The sequence below is a fragment of the Myodes glareolus genome, chromosome 15 (assembly GCF_982192425.1).
Source record: "Myodes glareolus chromosome 15, mMyoGla1.1, whole genome shotgun sequence".
Classification (NCBI taxonomy): Eukaryota; Metazoa; Chordata; class Mammalia; order Rodentia; family Cricetidae; genus Myodes; species Myodes glareolus.
In genome coordinates this window covers 17,394,659-17,419,906 of record NC_142040.1, presented here as the reverse complement: position 1 = coordinate 17,419,906, position 25,248 = coordinate 17,394,659, and the positions used below count along the sequence as shown (strand labels likewise).

General features: G+C 38.4%; 1 protein-coding gene across 4 annotated transcripts in view; it reads left to right on the top strand.

Moving 5' to 3' along the window:
• The window catches only part of Xrcc4 (X-ray repair cross complementing 4), a 212,661-nt gene that overhangs the window by 6,244 nt on the left and 181,169 nt on the right, over positions 1-25,248 (top strand). For all 4 annotated transcript variants that reach the window (XR_015734962.1, XM_087896767.1, XM_087896769.1 and 1 more), the window contains exon 2: positions 9,343-9,491. Coding sequence is in view for 3 of the 4 variants with exons in the window: in XM_087896767.1 (XP_087752893.1) it covers positions 9,353-9,491 (139 nt within the window). In the remaining variant the exon portion in view is untranslated. The remainder of the gene's footprint in view (positions 1-9,342; positions 9,492-25,248) is intronic.

Below are 25,248 nucleotides of genomic sequence, written 5' to 3'. Positions count from 1 at the left end.
GGGCCACATAAGTAATTGCTTCATTAGAAACATGAATTTATCCCTTCCCAGTCTGTAAGTTCAACTGCTTGGCAGAGCTGCGGAATTTGAACACCTGCAGTCCAAGCAGCTTGACGAGGAGCCATAACTGACTATTAAGAGCAAGAAAAGAAGCCCAAGTTCAAAATGGTGTTCTCAATGATAGTGTTGTAACCAACTTGAGCTGACCTAAGCGCTGGCTTCTGCACTGCTCCTTATCACCATCCAAAAGGGCATACAAAATGCTTTGTAAACTAATTTAAAAAGTGTCTTGTTTATTCAGAAGCAACTGTGAATGCTATTTGTTCAGACCAAGATCACATCAATTGCGCACCAGCCAACAACGTATTAGTCTTCTAAGAGAGAGGCCATGTAGCAAAGGCACAAAGTACTAAAGATAAGCTTCTCAATTCTCAACTGTTCTGAGCTCTCAATAAAGCTACTGATGTACAAATTGGGGTGGGACCCAAGTGGTTCCACCTGCAGTCTCCTCTTAGATCCCTGGCTTTGGCTGAGAGAGGTGCTGATACTAATGTGTCCTTTAGTACTCTTAGGAAACAAAACCTGGGCTCTCTTACAGTCCTAGTCAATCAGTCTCTCTGAAGAGGATTCCACCCATTTTCTCCACGAAGCCCTGGGGCAAAACACTGCCTATTTCTGTGTACAAGGCTGATAGGAACAAAAATATGGTTGATTTGCACTAGCTGGCGCTTAAAAGAATTTAGGACTCATTTGTTCCTGTGCTTGATTCTTGGATATTTTGTATTTGATATTTTATGAGAGGGTAGTCTCAGTAAAGGAATAAAGTATTCAAGAAACTTGTTCAAATGTATATTATCAAGACCTTAAGGCTTAATTAAAACAATATATTTCTGAGGGTCCTGAGGCGTGGATTACTTATGGAATACAGTGTTGTCACATGTGAGTGAGCTTATTAATATGTGTGCCACTTAAATATGATTCACATAGCCTTGCTTCAGCAGCAAGTGCGCTAAAGGCGGAATGGAATGTTTCACAGATCTTATCCTAGTTTCAAATCTATATTATGAAACAGGATTTCTTTAAAATAAAATTAGCTTTATTTTGTGAAGTATTGACTTAATTGAGAAAATTGGGAAATAGTTAAAATGTTAACAATTCTAGTATTTTTAGAATGGATCTGATTCTTAGCTGTCTTTTTAGTGTTATTGAGTTTAAAACCCTTTATTTTACTGTGAAATGAGTGACTGACAGGCATCTGGAATATTGAATTTTAAATGAATTTGTTTCTATATTTAGGAATTTGTTAGCAATTCTAAATATGGAATTTAAAAAAGCAATGAACTAGCCTGTTTTATAATGATGTCAGTTGCTGGATTTTGCTTCTTCAAAGTTAATGCTAACAGTAATCATGGTTCTCCAGCATCTGGGAAAAGAAATAATTGTGCGTGTAGGCATGTGCTTGAGCACATAGCTCTGTGTGTCCCTGTGTTTATGTAGGTCTATAGAAGCACAATATGGCATTTTAAAGGAGTTTTTGTACCCTACCCCATAACCCAAATTAAAGTGTCTTTGTTTTTGTATGTGTATATTGATATGTGTGCATGTACACATATCTCTGCATGTATCTGAAGGCATGAGGCCAGTTATTCCTGGCTTCAGTTTTGAGTCAAGGTTTCTTATTGGAAACAGTCTTTTTTTTCTTTCTTTTTTATTATTACTGAAAAATAATACCAATCCAAATTCCTACTTCCTCCCTTCCTCCCAGTACCCTCCCTCTCCCTCCACAGACCCTCCCCTCTCCCCCTCCAACCCTAAAGGAGTGCCATGCACCCTGCCCTGTGGAAAGTCCAAGGCCCTCCCTACTACATCTAGGTTGAGCAAGGTTTACATCCAAAGAGAATAGGATCCCACGTAATCGGTATATACAGTAGAGACACATCCCATTGACACTATCGGTGGCCCCTCAGTCTGCCCCAGCTGTCAATCCCCTTCAGACGGGCTTGGTTGTTCCCATGCTCATTCACTCCCAGTCCAGTTGGAGTTGATGAGCTCCCAACAGAATCTTGCCCATTAGACAAAACTGGCTGGTCAGTGAACTGCTGAAATCCACCAGTTTCTACCATGTTTGTGTGACAAGAACTTTATCAACTAAACTTTCTCCCCATCTCCCAAATCTGGGTTTGAATCCACATGAGTCAGAGATGCAGCTCATTCAGTGGAGTGCCTGTAAGTGCCCAGGTACCACTGACTTCCTTCCCCAGCAGCACAAAATACTGGTGTAGTGTCATATGTGTGATCTCAGAACTTGGGAGGTGGAGGCAGGGAGAGCTGATCACTTTAAGATCATCCCCAGGCACATTCTCAGCACATGTCCAACTCTGAGGACAGTAGGGCTTCATGACACTCGGTCTCAAAAAACCCGTGCTCTTAGAGAGACTGTAATCACCGAATAAGACAATTTAAGAAGACACTAGAAAATGGAAAGATTTTCACATTGATAAAGAAGAAGAAAAGTGACCCACAGATTCATTTAGTCCCTAGAAAAATCACAATAACATCTTTTTTTTTTCCACGGAAACAGAGAAAACATTAAATTCATATGAAAGTTCAATTGAATAAAATACTGGATTCAGAAATTTCACACAGACATAGTCACCTAATTTTTCACACAGGTGCAAGAAACACTCACTGGAGAAAAGACAGGATCTTCAACAAATGGTGATGGAAAACTTGATTCCTTCCTTTCTTCCTTCCTTCCTTCCTTCCTTCCTTCCTTCCTTCCTTCCTTCCTTCCTTCCTTCCTTCCTTCCTTCCTTCCTTCTTTCCTTCCCCCTCATCCTGCCCCATCTCTTTTCAAGACAGGGTTTCTCTGTAAGTGCCCTGGCTGTCCTGGAACTCACTTTATAGAACAGGCTGGCCTCATTCAAACTCACAGAGATCTGTCTGTATCTGCTTCCCGAGTGCATGAGCAACCATGCCTTGCACAACACATAGGTTGTGACTTCTAAATGTAGAAGAATGAAACTAGATCCATATCTGCCAACCTCCTCCAAACTCAATTAAAAATGGATCAAAGATTTTAGTGTAAGGCCTGGAACCTTAAAACTGTTAGGGGAAAAATAGGGAAACACTTCAAGATGTAACTTGAAGTAAGGACTTCTGAAAGTGACTCCAGTAACTGAGAAAATAGTCCCCAGAACTGACCAGTGAGGAGCAGTGAATGAAATGCTTCTGTAGAGCAACACAAAATGCAGAACGGTGGTTCTCAGCCTTCTGAATGCTGCGACTCTTTAATACAGTTCTATCGGCGAATTAATCCCACACCAGTTATGTTTTAAGGGGTTATTTATTTTGGGGGGTAAAACTTACATACACCATAAACCGTCAGGAAGGGAGCCAAGTCGCAGGAGCCGGGAGCAGGAGCCAGGAGCAAGCACCGGAACCAAGAGCCGGAACCAAGAGGGCCTGATCCGGATCTGTTTCTCTTTTTAAAAGAGAAATATACCACGCCCCAGTGGGCTGGTATTTCAGCAGCTATTGGCTGACGGAGCGGAAGTCGCTCCCCGCTGCACTGTGGGCTCGTATTTCAGCGACTATTGGTTGAGGCAGCGGAAGTTACTCCCACAACACCTCCCCCTTTTGTTTAAGTAAGAGAGTTCTAAGCCTATTACGAAATTATATACAGTAAGTACAAACCTATATAATTATATATAATAAATATAAATATCCTCTTTTAACTAGCTTAAGTCTTGTATAAGAAATAATTTGGCCATGTCATGAAAAGAAAGTAACTACGTTTATATAATCTTTAATCCCATCAAAGATCTGAGAAGGGAAATAATGTTACCTGAGTAATTAGGAAGTGTAATCAAACTTCCAGAACATGTAACAAATCATATAGATAACTGGCTACCTGGGCAAACATCCAAAATCATGTTTGCAGCGTTGAAGCAATCAACTTTGGCTAAGGCCTAACGTAACTGACATACCATTTTTAAAGGCAAGGAACTTTTTAAAACTATCTTATCCTGTCTTGGCAGGATATGACAGTCCTGTTTTATCCATTTATGGATATTTTGTAACTCTGTCAGTAGTTGAGGTATGGGCATTTCTTTACCCAAAGGCCAGTTCTGCCAAGAAGAAAGGCTCCAGGTGGAGTGTCTTTGGTGTTCAATATTCTCTCGGGAATAGATCAGTGTTGTCAGGAGCGATTGTGTTTCCCTATCATAGAACTCTGAGTTAGATTAAAGGCCATTTTTTACAGCTCTTTGAAGAGGTTGAAGATTATCTATCTATATTGAATATAATGTCTATGTATCTAAAGAACCTGATTAGTCTAATTATAAATGACAAACTTAGATGACTATTGATCTATATTATTCTCAATATCTATCTAACTTAAAGACTGAAATAGTAAACAACTGTGCAATAAATGGGGACAATATGACCTCCAAATATAAACAATGTGCAAGTATACATTGTAATATGGTAAATATATATATCAATACATAAACAATATATAAGTATCTTAATCAGAGGTAGAAGTGTACAATGCAATATGGTAAAATATACATATATCAATATAATATATATATGTCAATACATAAAAATGTTTTAAACAGGTAGAAGCATGCATGCATAAAATAGTCAACATAATTTAAGTTTGTATCAATATATAAGAATTAATACCAATATATTTGTCTAAAAACAATAACTCATAAGTACAAAGCTATTATCTGTCCGGACCTGTGTATCCTGGGAGGCCGAGCTGGGGATGGGGGGGTGGGGCGGTTATTAAACCAAACGTTGGGCGTCAATTATCGGCGAATCAATCCCACACCAGTTATGTTTTAAGGGGTTATTTATTTTGGGGGGTAAAACTTACATACACCATAAACCGTCAGGAAGGGAGCCAAGTCGCAGGAGCCGGGAGCAGGAGCCAGGAGCAAGCACCGGAACCAAGAGCCGGAACCAAGAGGGCCTGATCCGGATCTGTTTCTCTTTTTAAAAGAGAAATATACCATGCCCCAGTGGGCTGGTATTTCAGCAGCTATTGGCTGACGGAGCGGAAGTTGCTCCCCGCTGCACTGTGGGCTCATATTTCAGCGACTATTGGTTGAGGCAGCGGAAGTTACTCCCACAACACAGTTCTTCATGTTGTGGTGACCCCAGCTGTAACGTTGTTTTCATTGCTACTTCATAGTTGTAATTCTGCTACTGGTATGAATCATAATGTAAATATCTGAAATGCAGGAGATCTGATATGTGACTCCTATGAAAGGGCCCATTGTCTTCCAAAGTGGTCACAATACACAGCCCCAGATTAGGGGAAAATCTTTGAGAGCTGTACATTTGATAGAGGATTAGTAGATAGAATACATAAAGAACCTAAGTAAATAATGCAAATCAAAACAACTAAGTGGGATAGTAATGAGATGATTTGATCTCAGAAGTGTGTTGACTGATTGATGTAAAGATAAATATTTACAAATTGATAAGACATTTTGGAATTAATTGCATTTGTGTAAAATGCACTACACTATAGAAAATAGTTTGAACAACTTATGTATGTTTTATATTTAGTGATTATTATGTCAGGGGTTCAAGATTAAATGTTTAAATGTTTTAAAACAAATTTGAAGTGGGTACAGTTATTATTTCATTTGGTATCATCAGGGAGAATATTACTTTTCTTACTAAAACAGGTAGAAATTATTTTGGTAATTTTCATTTTGGAGGCATCATATATTTAATTATAGACATATAAATTTAGACAAAATTTTAAATTTTGGATGTTCTTTGGGCTTTTTGTGCATTTTCCTGTAGGAGGGTAAAGCTGTGAAACTTTATAATTAGACACCTTTTGAACACAGAGGTAAAGGTTTATAATAATTTAACCTTGTTTGTGAAATGAAGCAACATAGTTTTTTTTCTATTTTCAAATTATTTTGGAAATTTATAAAATTATGACTTATTTAAGGTAGTATACTAGTATTAACTCAAAACTCATGATTTTATAATTTTACAATTGACAGAACTTTTACTCAAATGTCAATTTAGTTTTGAATTTTATAATATTTGCCTTTTTGAATGTATATTGCAATTTTATAACCTTTTCTCTTAAGCAAGAGAAATGAGAATATTCTTTTAGACTTTTAAAAATTTGGGGGAAGTTTAATATTCTATGTATTTTGTTTGTGTCTATGTAGGTACTCACTCCATGTACTTGCAGCACCAGAAGAGGCCAGCTGAGGTCATGGGTTCCCTTAGGTCGAATGCTACAGATAGTTGTTAGCAGTCCTATAGGTGTTGGGAATCAAAACTAGGTCCTCTGCAAAAGCGGCCAGTGCTCTTAGCTACTGAGCCATCTTTTATACCGCCCTTTCAGATTTTAAATGATTAACTGGACGAGATTCATGTTATGTGATTATAGATTTTTTTTTGTAACAGGTTTTTATTGTTGAGGTTTGTTTTTGCTTGTTACTTTTTATTTTTCTTATCTATTTTAAATTTTAATTTGATTTCTTTTTGTTAGCATCTTTTACTATTAACATATTTTACTGTTGCACCAAGGAGGCCGCTGCTTGTTCATCCTGGCTGCCCAGAACCAAAATAACCATACAGAAATTGTATTAATTAAATCAGGTCCATTAGCTCTAGTTTCTTGTTGATTAATTTTTAAATCTTAATTTAACCCATTCCTGTTAATCTGTGTATCACCACGTGGCAGTGGCAGTGGCTTACCGGGTAACATTCCCAGCATCTGTCTCCAGCAAATCCATTGTTTCTCTCTCCAACTCTGCCTTTCTCCCTCCCAGCATTCCGTTTAATTTTCCCCATCTACCTACGTTTTGCCCTATCAACAGGCCCAAAGCAGTTTCTTGATTAACCAAGGAAAGCAACACAATGACAGAAGGACCTCCTACACCATTTTACTTTTACTTACTTAGTACATATGTGAGTGTGGGTAATGTGTGTGGGTGTGCTTGTACAGTGGTGTGTGTGAAAGTCAGGACAGTTTGCATGAGTCCTTTTCTGCTTTTCTCCTTTTGTCATGTAGATTCCTAGGCTCCAGCCCAGATCATCAGGATTAGTGACAGGCACTTTTATCTGATGCTGAGACATCTTATTGGCCTATTAAGTGTGTTTCAATGGAGCAATACAACCCAGAGTTATAGATAAAACATTATTTCTTTATTCAAATTAAGTAATACATATTTTAAACTCATTCGGTATGATTCAAGGAAATCAAGCCCCAGAGTGATTTGCCAGAACTATCACTATGAATTCATAGCAAAAGAATCTAAGCCTAAACATTGAAAATAAAATCTTTAAATCTCAGTTTCACTTTTAATCCCTCCACCCAACAAACAGATACTGTTAAATTGAGAGCTAAGTGGGTGGGGCCGAGAACACTCCTGGTTGATCCTGGTTACTCCTGGATGCTGATGGGAATGGGGAAGTGGAGTCCTGCTGATGATTGATGTCTTCTTGGGCCTTTTCTTCAGTGGCAGCCTTCAAAGGTCTATTCCTGAGCCTGTGCTGATCAAGATTTTACATAAGTCATTGGAACTTTTAGATGGGAGATTTTAAAAATTTTTAGTGACAGAGTCAGATAGAGATTATAAATGTATTAGATCAGCTGAGTAAACCACATATTCAATATAATTTCAGCAATTGCAGTATAAAATATGAATTTTACTCCTGCAAAACACCAAGAATCAATATAAAAAACTGTATTATTCATCTATCTATCTATCTATCTATCTATCTATCTATCTATCTATCTATCGTGTGTGTATATGTATATGTATATATTTTATACATGTACATGTGGCTATATAGGCTGTAGTAAAGTATGACTCTGTAAATAAAATTGGTTGAGACATTTAGACCAATACAACTTCAAATTGGTGACAGATGGATTAGAGATCTAGATATAAGAGATGTGATTATAAAACTTTGACATAACACAGGAGATCATCTATTGACCCACACTCAATAATGCAAGACTCACAATACTGACCACAGTACATACATCTTGGTGAATTAGTTTGATGAATTGTATTTCATTAAAATTGACGTCTTTTCATCATTATGACAAAAAGGAAACTGATAGTATATGTCCCGCGCTATGGTCTCGCCAGCAAGAATGACGCGGGGCACTTAGGATACTTCTGCAGTAAAGCTTTAATGCCTCTTGAGAGGGAGAGCATCAGCTTCCAAAGCGGAGACCCCGAATGAGGGGAACCCAGCCCTTATAAAGGAAACAGTCCTCGCTTCTGACGTGTCACTCTTGGATTGGTCCACTGCCCATTATCCCAGATGATGCCTTGGGAGTAGGCAGGGACGCAGCGGTAGAGAGTTACAAAGCATGTGCGCTGGGATTAAAGGCGTGTGCTACATCACCTTGAACTCACAGAGATCTGCTTGTCTCTGCCTCCCAGGCATTGGGACCAAAGGCGTATACTACCATATTTTAAATACTACCGTATTTATATATAAATAAATCTAAAATAGACAACAAACCATGAATAAATGAAAGCAAATTAATATGAACATCAGTAAGGAAAAGAATGGGAAACATTGCCAAGGCTTTAGGTAGGAGTATATTCTCATCTAATAAGTGTATGTAAAAAATGCAACACCCATTACTCATCAGGAGATGTGAATTAAAATTTCAGTTTGATGCAGAATTTATCCAACAATGTGGATAAAATGAACCAAGGGGGAATAATTGTTTAGGACTCTCATACAACAATCACAGTTTGGTACAATTTTGAAGGGTCTTGTCTTATAGTATCCAAACCAAACACATGATATCTTCTGTTCCAGTAGTTCCACTTGTAGGAATGAGCCCCCCAAATGCAATGATATTTCTAGAATGTTCATGACAATGTTTGTAGTAGTCAAGACGTATCAAGTTCCTAATGACTGTCACCAGGAAAAGAGAAGAATAAGTTAAATCAGTATGATTGATTAATGTTCTGAATTATCTATAACTGTATAACTGTAGTATGGATACAGCTCTCAAATATGTTTATTCAAAGAAACTGTTCCTTTTGTAAGAGAAGAGTGGCTATTTACTCGTGAGGAAAGGGAAATATAAAATTTACGCATGTTGCTATAGTAATTTTCTTTAGCCTTCTGTCTTCTCGTCTGTCAAATCTGCTAGTCACTGTTGAATGAAACTGATTTGCTGAGTTCAGTGGTTGGCTCTCATATACAGCATTTTACTTTTATTTCTTTGAAGTTTTTATACCTGAAAGAAAAGTATAAATGTTTTTATCATTTGATAATTATAGTCTCCTTTTGAATATAGATTTTGTTCTTTCATTACAGGTAGCCAGAAATGGAAAGGAAAGTGAGCAGAATCTGTCTTGCTTCTGAGCCCAACATAACTTATTTTCTGCAAGTGTCTTGGGAGGGAACAGTAGGATCTGGTTTTGTTATTACTCTGACCGATGGTCATTCAGCCTGGACTGCAACAGGTAATTTTGACAGCAAACATGTTTCAAGTTAAATAATGTTCATCATGAAATTCTGTTTAACTATTGAATGATAGAAATTCAGCACAATCAGAATGAATTCAAGCTTAAAGTGTTTTATCTGTCATTTACACAGCAAATGAGAAATGCTTACCTTTCTATTATAGGAAAACAAAGGGATTTCAAGGATAATGTCTATAGTACTCCTTATGTTAGCTCTGTGAGATATAAATTTCTCAGAACTATCAGCTGTTGACTGCTTCTGGCAGGATAGCAATGAGGGAGATGGATTGTTATGCTGGCACATGTGTACCCACCTGTGTACCCACATGCTAGCTCTTGTTTAAAATTAGAGGATGTGTAGGACCAAAACCATGGTAGTGGTTCTGTGTGGACCTTTGTTGATTGATGGATTCAGCAGACTATATTTATACGTACATGCATGCATACATGCATATATAAAGATATATGCAATAATTAGAGAAGACAGTTTTAAGTATACACTACTAGGTAGAAAAAAAAACAAACTGATCACAGTTAGCGTGTCTGTAAATGAGAGCTTCTGTTTCCTGTTTGCTCACATTACACACTTATCTGTGTAACTCTGTGCATTCTTCATTTTGTCCTCTAAGTAATGCAATTTAGTATGACAAAATATGATACAAGACTTCTTTCTGTACTCCCTGGTAGTATGATAATATTTCAGCTTCCTGTAGTGATTGCGGCGCGCTTCCTGACCAGCAGGAATGAACGGCCACGAAATCAAGATTTCTTCCTAAATCATGCCTTTATTTGGAGCCCTTGGTTGAGGAAAATTGGGGGAAGGGAAAAGAGAAAAGACAGAGAGAGGGAGAGAGAGAAGGTGAGAGAGCAGAAAGCGAAAGAGGAAGTGAGAGAGTGGAAAAACCCAAAGGCAGCTGCTTTTCTAGGGTGAGAGGCTTGAATGCTGATTGGTTGATGCCATTCTGCTAGGGCCTGAGGTCACAGGACAGGTCAGGGAACCAAGGCTCTGAAATGCAAAACACAGGCCCATCAAAGGATCTGTATACCTCCGGGCTGTAGGACCACTGGCACTATCTCGCCAAGGCGACATCCTGGCGGCTCCTTACAGCTCCTCCTTTTTTGTTTTTAAGAGCAATAAGGCAAAACTATTTCCCAATCTGGTCCCCACCTCATGATGTGTGGACCGAGTAAAGGAAAGAAAAGCAAGACACACCCTTCCCATGCAATGGGAACAACTACTTCCCTGGGAGTCCTAGGGCTGTGTCTGCACACCCTCCGCCTATGCATACCTTCCTCTGTGCAGTGGGACTATCTGGTCCCTTGAGGGTGCAAAGGCTATGCATGGCTAATTGCCTATGAGCTCTTTAAGGCTGAGAGCCAAACTTGGGGTGAGGATACACATTCCAAGGCTGCCAAGGCCTGTACCACAAAGATCTTGTCCCTCCTCACTTGGGCTAGCAGGTGACACACACAATCAGAGACATACAGCGCTTCCACCTAGACACAGCATGCCAAGAATATCTCTGTTCCCATCCATTCCTATGTAAGGAAAAAAGGCAGAATAGAATCAGTCAGAAAATTGTTTAAAGGTAAGAGGCTGCACAGGGTGCTGCTCAAGGTAATATTGTGAAACAGCTGCTCTCGACACCGCCCAGGGGGTCACCTCTGCTGCCTCCGCAGGAATCTTCATCCTTTGTAGCATCCTTTACTTCTTTTGGTCAGTTTTGCTGGCACCCAGATGCATGTCAGCATTCCTAGAAAAAACATAAACAAAACTCTTCTCCCAAATTAACATTTAAGAGTACTAAAAACTCAGTGTAAAAATTCAGCACAGTCAGTACTGGAAGTAGGCTGGTTTTGAACTTAGAGACCTGCAGGTCTCTGCTCCAAAGAGTAAATCTTGTTTGCCTGTGCCATTACAGCAGGCCTTAGAATTAGACTGAATTGCTTTCAAACAGGGCATGTCTGTCTGCTGCTGTTTTTCCAGCAATATTTTGAATTAAAAATTAAGAGTAAAGAGTGCAAGAGAAATCCTTTCTCTGGGGGAAGCTGTCACTGCTAGTCCCCCCTTTTTTGTCTTTGCAAAATTTTCTTCAAATCTTTATTTGCCCTTTTTACAATATCCTGGCTCTGCAGATTGTATGGTAGGCCAGTGGTATGTTCAGCTTGTAATTGTTTGTAAAAGGCTTTAAAGCCCTGTGAGGCATATGCTGGGCCATTGTCGGTTATTAGACAATTTGGCTTTCCCCAAGCTGTCCAGGCCTCTAAGCAATGCATTTTTACATAAGTTACCTTTTCCCCCACGCTAGTGGGGTGGCATGAATTATCCCAAGAGTTAGTTATGTCTCTTTTGGGCCTATATACAAAAGATGTTTAACCATGTCACAAGGACATGTGTTTAACCATATATATAGTAGAATTATTTTATCAATATAGAATCTGAAAATAACCCAAATGTATTTCTTTAATATGCCTGTTATCAGATATAAACTAGGAAGTCGTCTGAGCCCCTGGACGCTATCCCACATTTACAAGCACCAGAGGCCAGGCCTAAGGACCTGACAGGGTTTTACTTGACCTGACTGGCTTTCTGGCTTTTAAACAATAAATGAGATAGTCATAAATGCCATAAAATATTTTTTGAGTAACTTTATATAACTTGAAAAACATGTATCAACCTTTTAAGAAATTTAAGCCATTAAATAATGGAGAGATCTCCTATTTTCTTGAGGAGACAGTGCCAATATAGCCAAATTGACAATATTATTGAAAATCCATCAAATTTATGATGAAAATTTAGACTTTTAAATAAAATAATTATTACCCTTATGAGAAAATACAGACCCAAAATCCTGCATAATTAGGGAACCTTTGAATCTATGTTTTTAAATCTGGCATAGATGAGCTTATTGCTCGAAAAATATGAGAAAACCGTTTTCCTGTTCCCAGCCTGGAGTCCTCTAAAAACGTGTAAACAACCTTTCTTTAAAAAGGAGAAAAATTAGATCTAAGACGATGTGGTCACTGGGAATCGAACTTACAACCTCAGGAAGAACAGGCAGTGCTCTTAACCTCTGAGCCATCTCTCCAGGCCCCTCTATTCAGATGAAAAAACCTCTAGGTTTAGCATTGTTTGTTCCACCCGTTGCCCCAGGCAATTGATCCGCCTTTGTTACCTAGGAAACAGGCAAACTAACTGTAGCTGCTCTTTGCTTTGAAAGAATATGGTACTGCCTGCTTGCTGCTTCTAAACCTTGATTGCGCTTTTAATATGATAATTACGACCAGTCCTGCCTGAAGTCTTTGAGGGAAAATGGGCATTCACAGTCTTGGCTGGCTACTTCCTGCTGAGAAGGGATGTTGTAATTTTGGGATAAATGTTTTTTTTCTGACTGTGAATTCCTGACTTGTTCTCTGATGGTGCGGCGTGCTGTGGCGGCTCTGCCTCTGATGTTTGGTCTTATGGACCTTGTTGAACGCCGTAGAAGCTTTCCCGGTCTGCGTAGCTGCACGGAGTTAGTTCCCTTGGAAACAAAACTCGCCCTGGCTGTTGCTGCTTTAGTTAAGGATGCGCGCGGCCTGCCTCTGGTACACTCGGCATGGCCCGAACAATGGCATGGCCTCGCCCCGGGCTGTACCTGTTGCGCGGGCTCGCCGGTTTATCTGGTACTGCGCTCCGTGCACCCTGAATGTGTCCGCCCATGTTGCTATGGAAACCTGGCTTTTTACAGAAGCCTCTGTGGACGCCAGCAACCCCCCCCCCCCGCCAGAATCTGGTTAGCATGGCCATGCCTCCCGGACGAGTTAGCACTCACCAGTGCAGTTCTGCATCTCCCTCCCGAGTAGCTGGGACTACAGGTGTCCACCAACGCGCCGGCACACTTCCGTGTCAGTTAGCCGCTGCAATGGTTGCCTAGCATTCTCAAAATTAGGCGAGAATCACCTCAAAAACTCTGTGACTCTTTAAGAACAGGGAAGGCAGTCCCCAAACACAATCAAGCCCGCCTCCCTATGAGACTGCAGCCCCTAGTCTCTATCAGTGAGTGCGCAGGTGGAGGGACGGACGGAGAGGGGGCGGAAGCCGTGGTCTCCCGTACCCCATCATCCTCATAGTCCCGCCTTTAGTTATCTCGCTTTTCTGGCTGCTGTTTTCTCAAGCTCCTCCTGCACTGAACTTATGGAGTTTTTCTTCCCTGTTACTTTTAGTACCTTCTTTCAGATACCTTTTCTTTGATTTTTTTCTATTTTCTTTTCTTAGGCCTATATTCTTTCCATACTTTTTCCTCCCCTTTTACCTGGAGGATTTAACTGACGTCACTCACTGCTCCAGGTGTCAGGTTCTGAAAATCTCAGCTCTCTGTATCCGATGTCTGATTTCGGCTTTTCCTGGGCCACGAAATCGAGATTTCGTCCTAAATCACGCCTTTATTTGGAGCCCTCGGTTGAGGAAAATTAGGGGAAGGGAAAAGAGAGAAAAGACAGAGAGAGGGAGAGAGAGAAGGTCAGAGAGCAGAAAGCGAAAGAAGAAGTGAGAGAGCGAAAAACCCAAAGGCAGCTGCTTTTCTAGGGTGAGAGGCTCGAATGCTGATTGGTTGATGCCATTCTGCTAGGGCCCGAGGCCACAGGACAGGTCAGGGAACCAAGGCTCTGAAATGCAAAACACAGGCCCCAAAACACTGGCTAGCGCGGCAGCATCAAAGGATCTGTATACCTCCAGGCTGTAGGACCACTGGCACTATCTCGCCAAGGCGACATCCTGGCGGCTCCTTACAAGTGATTATATTTCAAGCATGGAGTTTTATAGTTTTGTCTGTAATGATTTGATTTTCAGAACTATCCAATAAAGTTTTAGATTTTGCATATGTTTTATGCCTTGCATTATCCAATTATATTTTTTTGTTTAAGTATTAGGATAAATGTGTAAGTAAGTATTAAAGTGTAATTGTTAATTTTGTTTATTTAAGGCTTATAACATACATGTCATACCGTACCTTACAGGCATTGCACAAATAAGAATATTGAAACAATTACTAAATGAAGCACAAAAATGAGTTTCCTTCCTATACCTCTTCCTGTGTTTTAGTTATTCAACTTTTTGATTGCTGTAGCCTTCAATTATGGATAATTTTTTTCTCTTTTCATTTAAATGGAAGGGATGTGAGGTTTGTTTTATTCTCCCACACACTAAGCTTGCTGATTTCTTCCCCTTTAGCAATGCTTTATCTAATGAATGTTTGGGGGCCTAATTTCCATGTGGCTTGTCATGAGTCACTTTTGTGTTACAGAGTGTTGTGTCGCAGAGTTATTTCATAAAGTGGGTTAATGACTGATGTTACTGTGTGCCTTGTAAAATAATTGCTTTGGCAGTAAAAACTTATATCACCTATTTATGGGGGGTATCTTTAAGTTTATTGGAGATTAATTCAAGCCTTACTAATGTTTTACTATCAAATATTTAGATTTGTGTATAATCTTTCTAGACAGATATTTTGTGAACTCTATGGAAATAACATTACAGAACTCATAGGAAAGGCTTTTGTATATGTAGGTGTCTGATGTGAGGCCACCTATATTCTTAATGGCATAAAGTTGATGTCTTCTGCTTTCTGACATTGGTTAGGATAGGTCTGTGCAGTCTTCACTTACACATATGAACATTCTACAAATAATATCAAAATAATGTTTTTGGAGTTTCCACTAGTCTTAAAATAACTCCTCACTTTTATGTTCTTGTTTGTCCTCTTGCCATGTAGCAAGTGGTTCAGCTTTATTCTGGATGGATTTTATTGTTGCCGTGTTTTCATTCCAGCCCTGTCAAGTTTAGAGCAATGAATGCATACAACTGTGTTGTAGTTATTAACATAAAAATAAACTGGCAAACGAGTTCTTTTTCCAAGATTGAGGTTTAGAGTAGGCAATCAAAATTTCACGTTCCTTTAAATAGGAAATATTTGGTCAAGCTTTGAAAAAACGGGCTTTTTTTATATATTATTTTTTATGTTGAAATTTTAGAAATTTATTTTGCATTTTTAAGAATTTTATACAAGAGTCCTATGTTACATCACTTCTGTACCTCTTTCTAACTCCATCTCCTACTGCATCTTTTCCATTTCCTTCCAAATTCATGTTCTTTATATTTATTCATGTATGTATTTCTTTATACATATACAAATACAGTCTGCTGAGTTTATTTTGTGTGTGTTTAGGGCATACCACTTCTAATTTGATAACCATGCGGGGGTAATCCCTGTAGAAGGCAGATTCTTCTTTTCTCTGCAGTCATAATTTGCATCTAGGGATAGGGACTTTTAAGATTTCTTCCATCCAGGCTGGATGTCATCTGTCATTGCTGTTATATAGGGTTGTCTTTAAGCAACCATGATATTGACATTTCATGGGTGTAGTTTCCCTGTGATACATAGAAGATGATATCGTTCAGCAAACATTCAGGTTTTCTGGCCCTTAAATCTTTCCACTCCCTCTTCCCCAATGTTCCCTGCGTCCTAATGGTAGGGATTGTTGTAGGTGTATCAGTCAGCATTGAGCATTCTATAGTCACTCGCTTGCTATAGTCTGACCAATTGTAAATTTCTGTAATGCTCTCTATCTTCTACAAAAAGAAGCTTCTCTGATGAAGGGTGAGAGATACACTTTCTGAGGGTAAATATTTAGTATTCAGAATGGAGTTAGAAGTTACATTGGTTTAGGAAAGTGGCAGCTATAGATTCTCCTTTATGGTCCATGATGTCACCATATACAGGCTCTTGACCAGGTTTAAAATACTAGGTATAAATTTCCTCCTATTCAGTGGCTTTAAGTTCAATTAGGCAATTGCTGGTTGCCCCCAAGACATAAGTGGCACTATTTTACTACTGGGGATATCTGGTTTGGCTACTCATTTCTGTAGTTCATATCCATGACAGTTGGTTAGGGCTACTGCTTCTTTTCTCCCCTGAAAGCTTGCATAGCACCTTCAAATACTTTAAGAGAGAGTCCTCAGAGAAGATTTCCAGTTCAGTTTCAGCTTGACTCTTCCCAACTTGTGTCTACAGTGTGTAGAGTCTTCACAAATAGAGCTGGTCTTACAATCAAGTTCTAGAAGGCATTCAAGGGAATTGACATTAACGTATATTATTTGGGGAGTTCATTCAATTCCCAGACTATCAACCTGAAGGGAAGTTTCTCATGCCTGGCACTGGAGGTTTTGTTAGATTGTCTATAGCTCTTGGTCGAGGACATTATCACTCCCAAGTGATATCCGCTAATTCTCTCTCTCTCTCTCTCTCTCTCTCTCTCTCTCTCTCTCTGTCTCTCTCACACACATACACACACATGTGTGTGTGTGTGTGTATAAACTGGGGAGACAAAAGGAGGACATGCAAATATATCAAATATATATTTATATACGTGTATGTATGTTCTCCTTTTGTCTCCCCAGTTAACCTCCCTCCCCATTTTTTTTCTATTTCATTCTTAATAGCACTGTGTCCTGCTATCCCCATGTCTTTCTTGCCCATATGGCTCTTTATTACATACCCAGTATCTGTTGTTATTCCAGGGTATATGTTTAAGGATACAGCGCTAGGATCTATAAGGAAGTGTAAACACATAACATTTGTCCTTCTGGATCTGAGTTACCCAACACACTATAATTAATACTTTCTAGTTTCATCTATTTACCTTCAGATTTCATTGTTTATTTTTCTTTACAGCTGAATAGAATTGTGTTGCAAATATACACATTTTTCACTAATCATTCATCAGCTGAAAGAAGTTTGCTTTGTTTTCATTTCCTGATTCTCTCCATCAATGAACATGACTGAGCAAGGATCTAAGGAGTAGAATGTGAAGTCCCTTGGACATAATTGGACATATGCCAACGAGTGGTATAAATGGGCCATGTGATAGAGCTACTTTTAGATTTATATATTCCTAATTGCTAAGGATGTTGAATTTATTTTTTAGAAATCTCCTAGCCATTTTTATTTATTCTCCTGAGAATTTTCTGTTCAGACTCACAGTTCATTTTTGTAATGAGAATGTTTTGTTAACTTGTGTGTGTGTGTGTGTGTGTGTGTATATATATATATATATATATATATATATATATATATATATGTTTAATTCCTCTGTCAGATATGTAGGTGGTAAAACTTCTCCCAGTCTTTGGGCTTCTTTTGCACTTGATCATTTATTTCCTTTGCTGTATAGAAGCTTTTTAGTTCAAAGAGTGTTCAAAACCAGCATCTACAAAACTTGTACGTTTGAGCATAGGAACATGAGGATTAGAATTATTAGACAAAAGGAACAGAGACATAGGAAAAATAAGAGACAGAGACACAGAACAGCATTCTGCCTCATTTATTTTGCATACACTTACATATTTCACTCCAAGAAGGGAGGGGGAGGCAACAGACTTCATTATTATGATAGAAGAAATAGACTTAAAATCTTCAACCTTTGGTCCAGGTGGAACAGATCCACCTCTGCACCTAAAATACTAATTAACCATACCCTAGGTCAGGATCTCTTGTTTGTAGCCCACATCTGTTGTCAGCAAGTTTGGGAAAACAAAAATAAGCTCAAACTCTCTGACCTCCAGTCAAGGTAAACAGGTTCACAACTGTACACCCAGAAATAAAAGAGGATCTACTTGTCAATTGTTAGCCCTAATTCCTGTGCAAGTAGAAGGCTATTCAGGAAGTCCTTTGCTGTACCTGTATTCTGTAGGTACTGCCTATGTTTTCTTTGAGCAGTTTTAGCATTTTAGGTATCATATTAAGGTTTTAATCCAGTTGGAGTTGATTTTTGTACAAGGTGATAGATCAGGCCTTATTTAAATCTTTTACATGTGGACATCTAGCTTACTTAGCATCATTGTTAAAGATGCTCCCCCCCCACCGTGTATATTTTTGATGTCTATGTCAAATATCAGATAGTTGTTGTTACATATAGTCATTTTTCTATCTTATTTTTTTGTTTCATTGATTAACATCTGATTTTTTTGTCCCATATTGTTTTTATTACTATGGCTATGTAATAGAACTTGAAATCTGGTATGGTAGATCTGTTTCTTACAGCATTATTGCTTATAATTGCCTTTTATGGTTACATATAAATCTTAGGAACTTTTTTCTTTTTCTATGAAGTATGTTATGGTTTCTTTGATTGACATTGCATTAAATTGTAAATTTCATTGTTATGATGGTTATCTTCACAGTATTATTCCTCCTAAGATGTAAGCATGAATGTAGTTGGAATTTCTTTTTACCCACCAGCCCTCAAATAATGGTATGGAGACTTATTAATTATGAAAACTTGACCTTTAACATAGGCTTGTTTCCAACTAACTCTTATAGCTTACATTAACTTAATTTTACTGTGTAGGTTTTGCCTCTCTCTCATTCTGCACACTCCACCCTCTCTGCTTCTTGCTGGAATTTCTTGTCTCTCTTTTTCCCAGAGTTCCTCTCTGTCTGAAAAGTTCTGCCTATTCTCTCTTGCCTAATTATTGGCTATTCAGCACTTTATTAAACCAATCAGAAGGCATTTTAGGCAGAGACATATCTTTACAAAAAGATTATCCCACAATATTAACTCATTTTACCTAAATATAAAGGAAAGGTTTTAACTCTAACACAGTAACACTATATATAATAATAACAATTATCAAGTAAAAATTGCATTCATCATATCCAGTCCATTTGTATTTGGAAAATTCAGAGAATATACTTTATTACCTATCCTATCTTGGTGAGTCAAAAGTTTTAATACCTAAACCATTTTCTATCATAATTTGTATTACCAACCCCAAACTATCTTTTTATACCTAAAAATATTTTCTTTTATAAAAGTTAAGCTTTTAGGTCTCTCAATTTTATACTCTCTATACCTCTTTGTGGGTTTCTTTTTTGAATTTGGTAAAAAGATAAATTAACTATAACTATCTAGTCCTCAATGCCATCAGAGACATGAGAACAATATAACATTACCTTAGTGAATAGGATTTGTAGCCTAAACATCTTCCAAAATTATAGAAATAACAGAGACATCTGGCTGCCTGAAGAGTCACCCAGATTTCCCCTATCTTTGTCCTACATGCCTAGAATATTTTACAGACTTTTCTGCAAAGAAGTGATTTTGAAGGACTGTCCTACTTTGAATTGACAAAGTTTGGCATCTACCTTATTTGTGTCTCTCTTGTTCAAATCGGACAGCACATTGTCATCAGTTGAGGCAGAAGTAGTTAGTTTCTTGCTCAGTGGCTACCTTTTGTCCACAATGAAATCAAATTCGATATGGAGGTTCTTCAATGCCTGCCATACCTTTTTGAAATAAATTGGTGCTGCCAGTAGCAGACATGTTTCATTGTCATGAAAAGCTGTTTTTTTTTAAAACATCTTAAATGTCGTATTCTATAGGTGTTTGAAGTGCTTGAAGACCATCTATCTATCTAAAAATTTATCTCTGTCTGACCTTGAAAACATTCTACCATGGCCACAAATTTGATTGTTAGATGATGAAATACTAATCAGTATTTCTTAATCATCTTAAATAGTTCTTTAATAATGACTTGCAAGGAATAGAAGTTTATATTATATTGTTAAATGAATTGTATAGCTATAGTACTTTAAACTAGCATAGAAACATATATTCAGGATAATAAAAATAACCTTAAGTTTATATCAATATACAAAAATTCATAGTAATGTAAAATATTTAACACTAGAAGTTGCTTTTTAAATGTAAATGTAGATTCAATAATCTACCCTTTTATCTATCATTTCTTTTTTTTTTACTAGAAAGTAATTTTATTAAATTATAAAAGTTTTCATTTCCGCCCCTCCTCCCAACACCCTCCCATTCCCCCCACTCCCTCTCCTCCTCCCTCTCCATCCCTAAGAGCAGTCAGGGTTTCCTGCCCTGTGGGAAGTTCAAGTTCCTCCCCACTCCCTCCAGGTCCAGGAAGGTGAATGTCCAGACAGACTGGATCCCCAAAATCCAGTATATGCAGAGGAAACAAGTCCCAGTGTCATTGTCAATGGCTTTTCAGAAAGACTCCAGGCCAGCCACATTCAGAGAATCCGGCCAAATTCCGAGAATCTGGTTAGATCACGTCCTCGTTCAGTCCCAGTCCAACTGGTCTTGGTAAACTCTCATTAGATCCGTTTCCTTGTATCAGTGGGTGATAGCATCCCTCGCAGTACTGATTTCGTTTTTCATGTTCTTCCTCCTTCTGCTCCTCATTTGGACCTCGGGGGGCTCAGTCCGGTGCTCCAATGTGGGTCTCCGACTTTATCGCCGTCCTTCGCCAGATGAAGGATCTATGGTGATAAGCAAAATATACATCAGTATGGTTATGGGCCACGGCCGATTCAGGCACCCTCTCCTCTGTCCAGAGAACAATCTGGGGGATCTCTCCTTCGACCTGGGATCCCATATATAATCAAGTCTCCTGTAAACCCTAAAATGACTCCCTTAGTTGAAATATATTATTCCCTGATCCCATATTCATCCTTCCTCCCCCCCCCATCCCAGGCCACCGAGCTTTCCCCATTCCTCCCCTACTCCCTTCTCTCTAACCCTCTCCCCTTCCATCAATCCTCCCACCCCCCCCCATGCACCCGAGGTTACCTGGGACTCTTGTCTATTTCCTACCTCCTGGTGGATAGCTAAATAATCTTCATCAGGTTCATCTTCTTATTTAGCTTCTCTAGGATCACGAATAATAGGCTGAAAGACCTTTAATTATGGTTAGAATCCACTTATGAGTGAATACATACCGTGTTCCTCTTTTTGGGTCTGGCTTACCTCACTCAGTAAAACGTTTTCTGTTTCCATCCATTTGCATGCAAAATTCAAGATGTCATTGTTTTTTACCGCTAAGTAAAACTCTAATGTGTATATGTTCCACACCTTTTTTAACCATTCTTCTATTGAGGGGCACCTAGGCTGTTTCCAGGTTCTGGCTATTACAAATAGTGCTGCTATGAACATAGTAGAACAAATGCTTTTGTAGTATGTTAAGGAATCTTTAGGGTATATTCCCAAGAGTGGAATTGCTGGGTCCTGAGGGAGGTTGACTCCCAGTTTCCTGAGAAACCGCCACACTGGTTTCCACAGTTGCTGCACAAGTTTGCATTCCCACCAACAATGGATGAGTGTTCCCCTCATTCCACAACCTCTCCAGCATAGGCTATCATTGGTGTTTTTGACTTTAGCTATTCTGACAGGTGTAAGATGGTATCTTGTAGACTACTTCCCACTTTCTCTTCTATCAGGTTCAAAGTGGACAGATTGATGTTGATGTCTTTAATCCATTTGGACTTGAGTTTTGTGCATGGTGATAGATATGGATCTACTTTCATTCTTCTACAGGTTGACATCCAGTTATGCCAGCACCATTTGTTAAAGATGCTATCCTTCTTCCATTGTATAGCTTTAGCTCCCTTGTCAAATATCAGGTGTTCATAAGTTTGTGGGTTAATACCCGGGTCTTCTATTCGATTCCATAGGTCGACTTCTCTGTTGTTATGCCAATACCATGCTGTTTTCAATACTTTTGCTCTGTAATAGAGTTTGAAATCAGGGATGGTAATGCCTCCAGAAGTTCCTTTATTGTATAAGATTGTTTTGGCTATCCTGGATTTTTTGTTTTGCCATATAAACTTGATTATTGTTCTCTCAAGGTCTGTGAAGAAGTTTGATGGGATTTTGATGGGTATTGCATTGAATCTATAGATTGCTTTTGGTAGAATTGCCATTTTTACTATGTTGATTCTCCCAATCCAAGAGCAGGGGAGATCTTTCCATTTTCTGGAATCCTCCTCAATTTCTTTCATCAAGGACTTAAAGTTCTTGTCAAATAGGTCTTTCACTTCCTTGGTTAGAGTTACCCCAAGATATTTTATGCTATTTGTGGCTATCGTGAAAGGTGATGCTTTTCTGATTTCCCTCTCTGTTTCTTTATCCTTTGTGTATAGGAGGGCATCCGATTTTTTGGAGTTGATCTTGTATCCTGCCACATTACTAAAGGTGTTTATCAACTGTAGGAGTTCTTTGGTAGAGTTTTTGGGTTGCTTATGTACACTATCATATCATCTGCAAATAACGAAAGTTTAACTTCATCCTTTCCAATTAGAATCCCCTTGGTCCCCTTATGTTGTCTTATTGCTATTGCTAGAACTTCAAGCACTTTATTGAAGAGGTATGGAGAGAGTGGACAGCCTTGTCGTGTTCCTGATTTTAGTGGAATGGCTTTGAGTTTCTCTCCATTCAATTTGATGTTAGCTGTCGGATTGCTATATATTGCTTTTATTATATTTAGGTATGATCCTTGTATACCCAATCTCTCCAACACCTTTATCATAAAGGGGTGTTGAATTATGTCAAATGGTTTTTCAGCATCCAATGAAATGATCATATGGGTTTTTTCTTTCAGTTTATTTATATAATGGATTACATTGATAGTTTTGCGTATGTTGAGCCAGCCCTGCATCTCTGGGATGAAGCCCACTTGATCATAATGGATAATTTTTCTAATGTATCCTTGGATTTGGTTTGCCAGTATTTTATTGAGTATTTTTGTGTCAATGTTCATGAGTGAGATTGGTCTGTAATTCTCTTTCTTGGTTGTGTCTTTGTGTGGTTTTGGTGTCAGGGTAACTGTAGCTTCATAAAAAGAGTTTTGCAATGATTCTTCTGTTTCTATATTGTGAAATACATTAAGGAGTATAGGTATTAGCTCTTCCTGGATGTTCTGGTAGAATTCTGCATTGAAACTGTCTGGTCCTGGATTTTTTTGGTAGGGAAATTTTTGATAACAGCTTCTATTTCTTCACAACTGACAGGTCTATTTAGATTATTCACCTGGTCTTGGTTCAACTTTGGTATATGGTACTTATCTAAAAAGATGTCCATTTCTTTAACATTTTCCAACTTTGTGGCATATAAACTTTCATAGTAAGATCTAATGATTCTCTGAATTTCCTCTGTGTCTGTGGTTATGTCCCCCTTTTCATTTCTGATCTTATTAATTTGCATGTTCTCTCTCTGCCGTTTGATTAATTTGGATAGGGGTTTGTCAATCTTGTTGATTTTCTCCAAGAACCAGCTTTTTGATTCATTGATTCTTTGGATTGTTTTCTGTGTTTCTATTTTGTTGATTTCAGCCCTCAGTTTGATTATTTTCAGTCTTCTACTCCTCCTGTGTGAATCAGTTTCTTTTTTTTTCTAGAGCTTTCAAGTGTGCTGTTAAGTTTTCAATTTGTGCTTTCTCTGTTTTCTTTAATTGGGCACCTAGTGCTATGAACTTTCCTCTTAGCACTGCTTTCATAGTGTCCCATAGGTTTGAGTATCTTGTGTCTTTATTTTCATTAAATTCAAGGAAGACTTTAATTTCTTTCTTTATTTCTTCCTTGACCCAGGGGTGATTCAGTAGTTGACTGTTCAACTTCCATGAGTTTGTTGGTTTCCTGAGGGTAGCACTGTTGTTGAATTCTAACTTTAATCCATGGTGGTCTGAGAAGACACAGGTGGTTACTAATATTTTTTTGTGTCTGTGGAAGTTTGCTTTGTTACCCAGTATGTGGTCAATTTTTGAGAAGGTTCCATGAGCTGCAGAGAAGAAAGTATATTCTTTCCTATTTGGGTGGAATGTTCTATAGATGTCTGTTAAGTCCATTTGATTCAATACCTCCAATAATTCTCTTATTTCTCTGTTTGGTTTCTGTCTGATTGACCTGTCCATTGGTGAGAGAGGAGTGTTGAAGTCTCCTACTATTAGTGTGTGTGGTTTGATGACTGCCTTGAGTTCTAGAAGTGTTTCTTTTACATAAGTAGGAGGCTTTATATTAGGGGCGTAGATATTCAGGATTGAGACTTCCTCCTGATGAATTGTTCCTGTTATGAGTATAAAATGTCCGTCTCCATCTCTTCTAATTGATTTTAGTTTGAAGTCAATTTTGTTGGAAATTAGAATGGCCATACCTGCTTGTTTCTTAGGTCCGTTTGCTTGAAAAACCTTTTCCCAACCCTTTAGTCTTAGTAGATGTCTGTCTTTGTGGTGTAGGTGTGTTTCTTGTAAACAACAGAATGTTGGATCCTGTTTTCGTATCCAATCTCTTAATCTGTGCCTTTTTATAGGTGAATTGAGTCCATTAATATTAAGTGATACTAATGACCAGTTGTTGTTGACTCTGGTTATTATTATTTTTTGTTTGTTTGTTTAATAGAGTTTGTATGTGTCCCTTCTTTGAATTAAGCTCATGAAGGGTCGCTAGATTTCTGAGTTATTGTAGGCAGTGTTGGCAATGTTGGATTCCTTGGGTTGCAATTTTCCTTCTATCACTTTCTTTAAGGCTGGGTTTGTGGCTACGAATTGTTTAAATTTGTTCTTATCCTGGAATATTTTGTTTTCTCCATTGATAATGAAGGATAGCTTGGCTGGGTATAGTAGTCTGGGTTTGCATCCATGGTCTCTTAGTTTCTGCAGTACCTCTCTCCAGGACCTTCTGGCTTTCATGGTTTCCATAGAGAAGTCCGGTGTAAGTCTGATAGGTTTACCTTTATTAGTTACGTGACCTTTTTCCTTTGCGTCTCTTAATATTCTTTCTTTCATCTGTATGTTTTGTGTTTTGATTATTATATGGCGAGGGGATGTTTTTTTTTTGATAACGTCTATTCCATGTTCTGTATGCTTCTTTAACCTTCATAGGAATATCATTCTTTAGGTTGGGAAAGTTTTCTTCTTTAATTT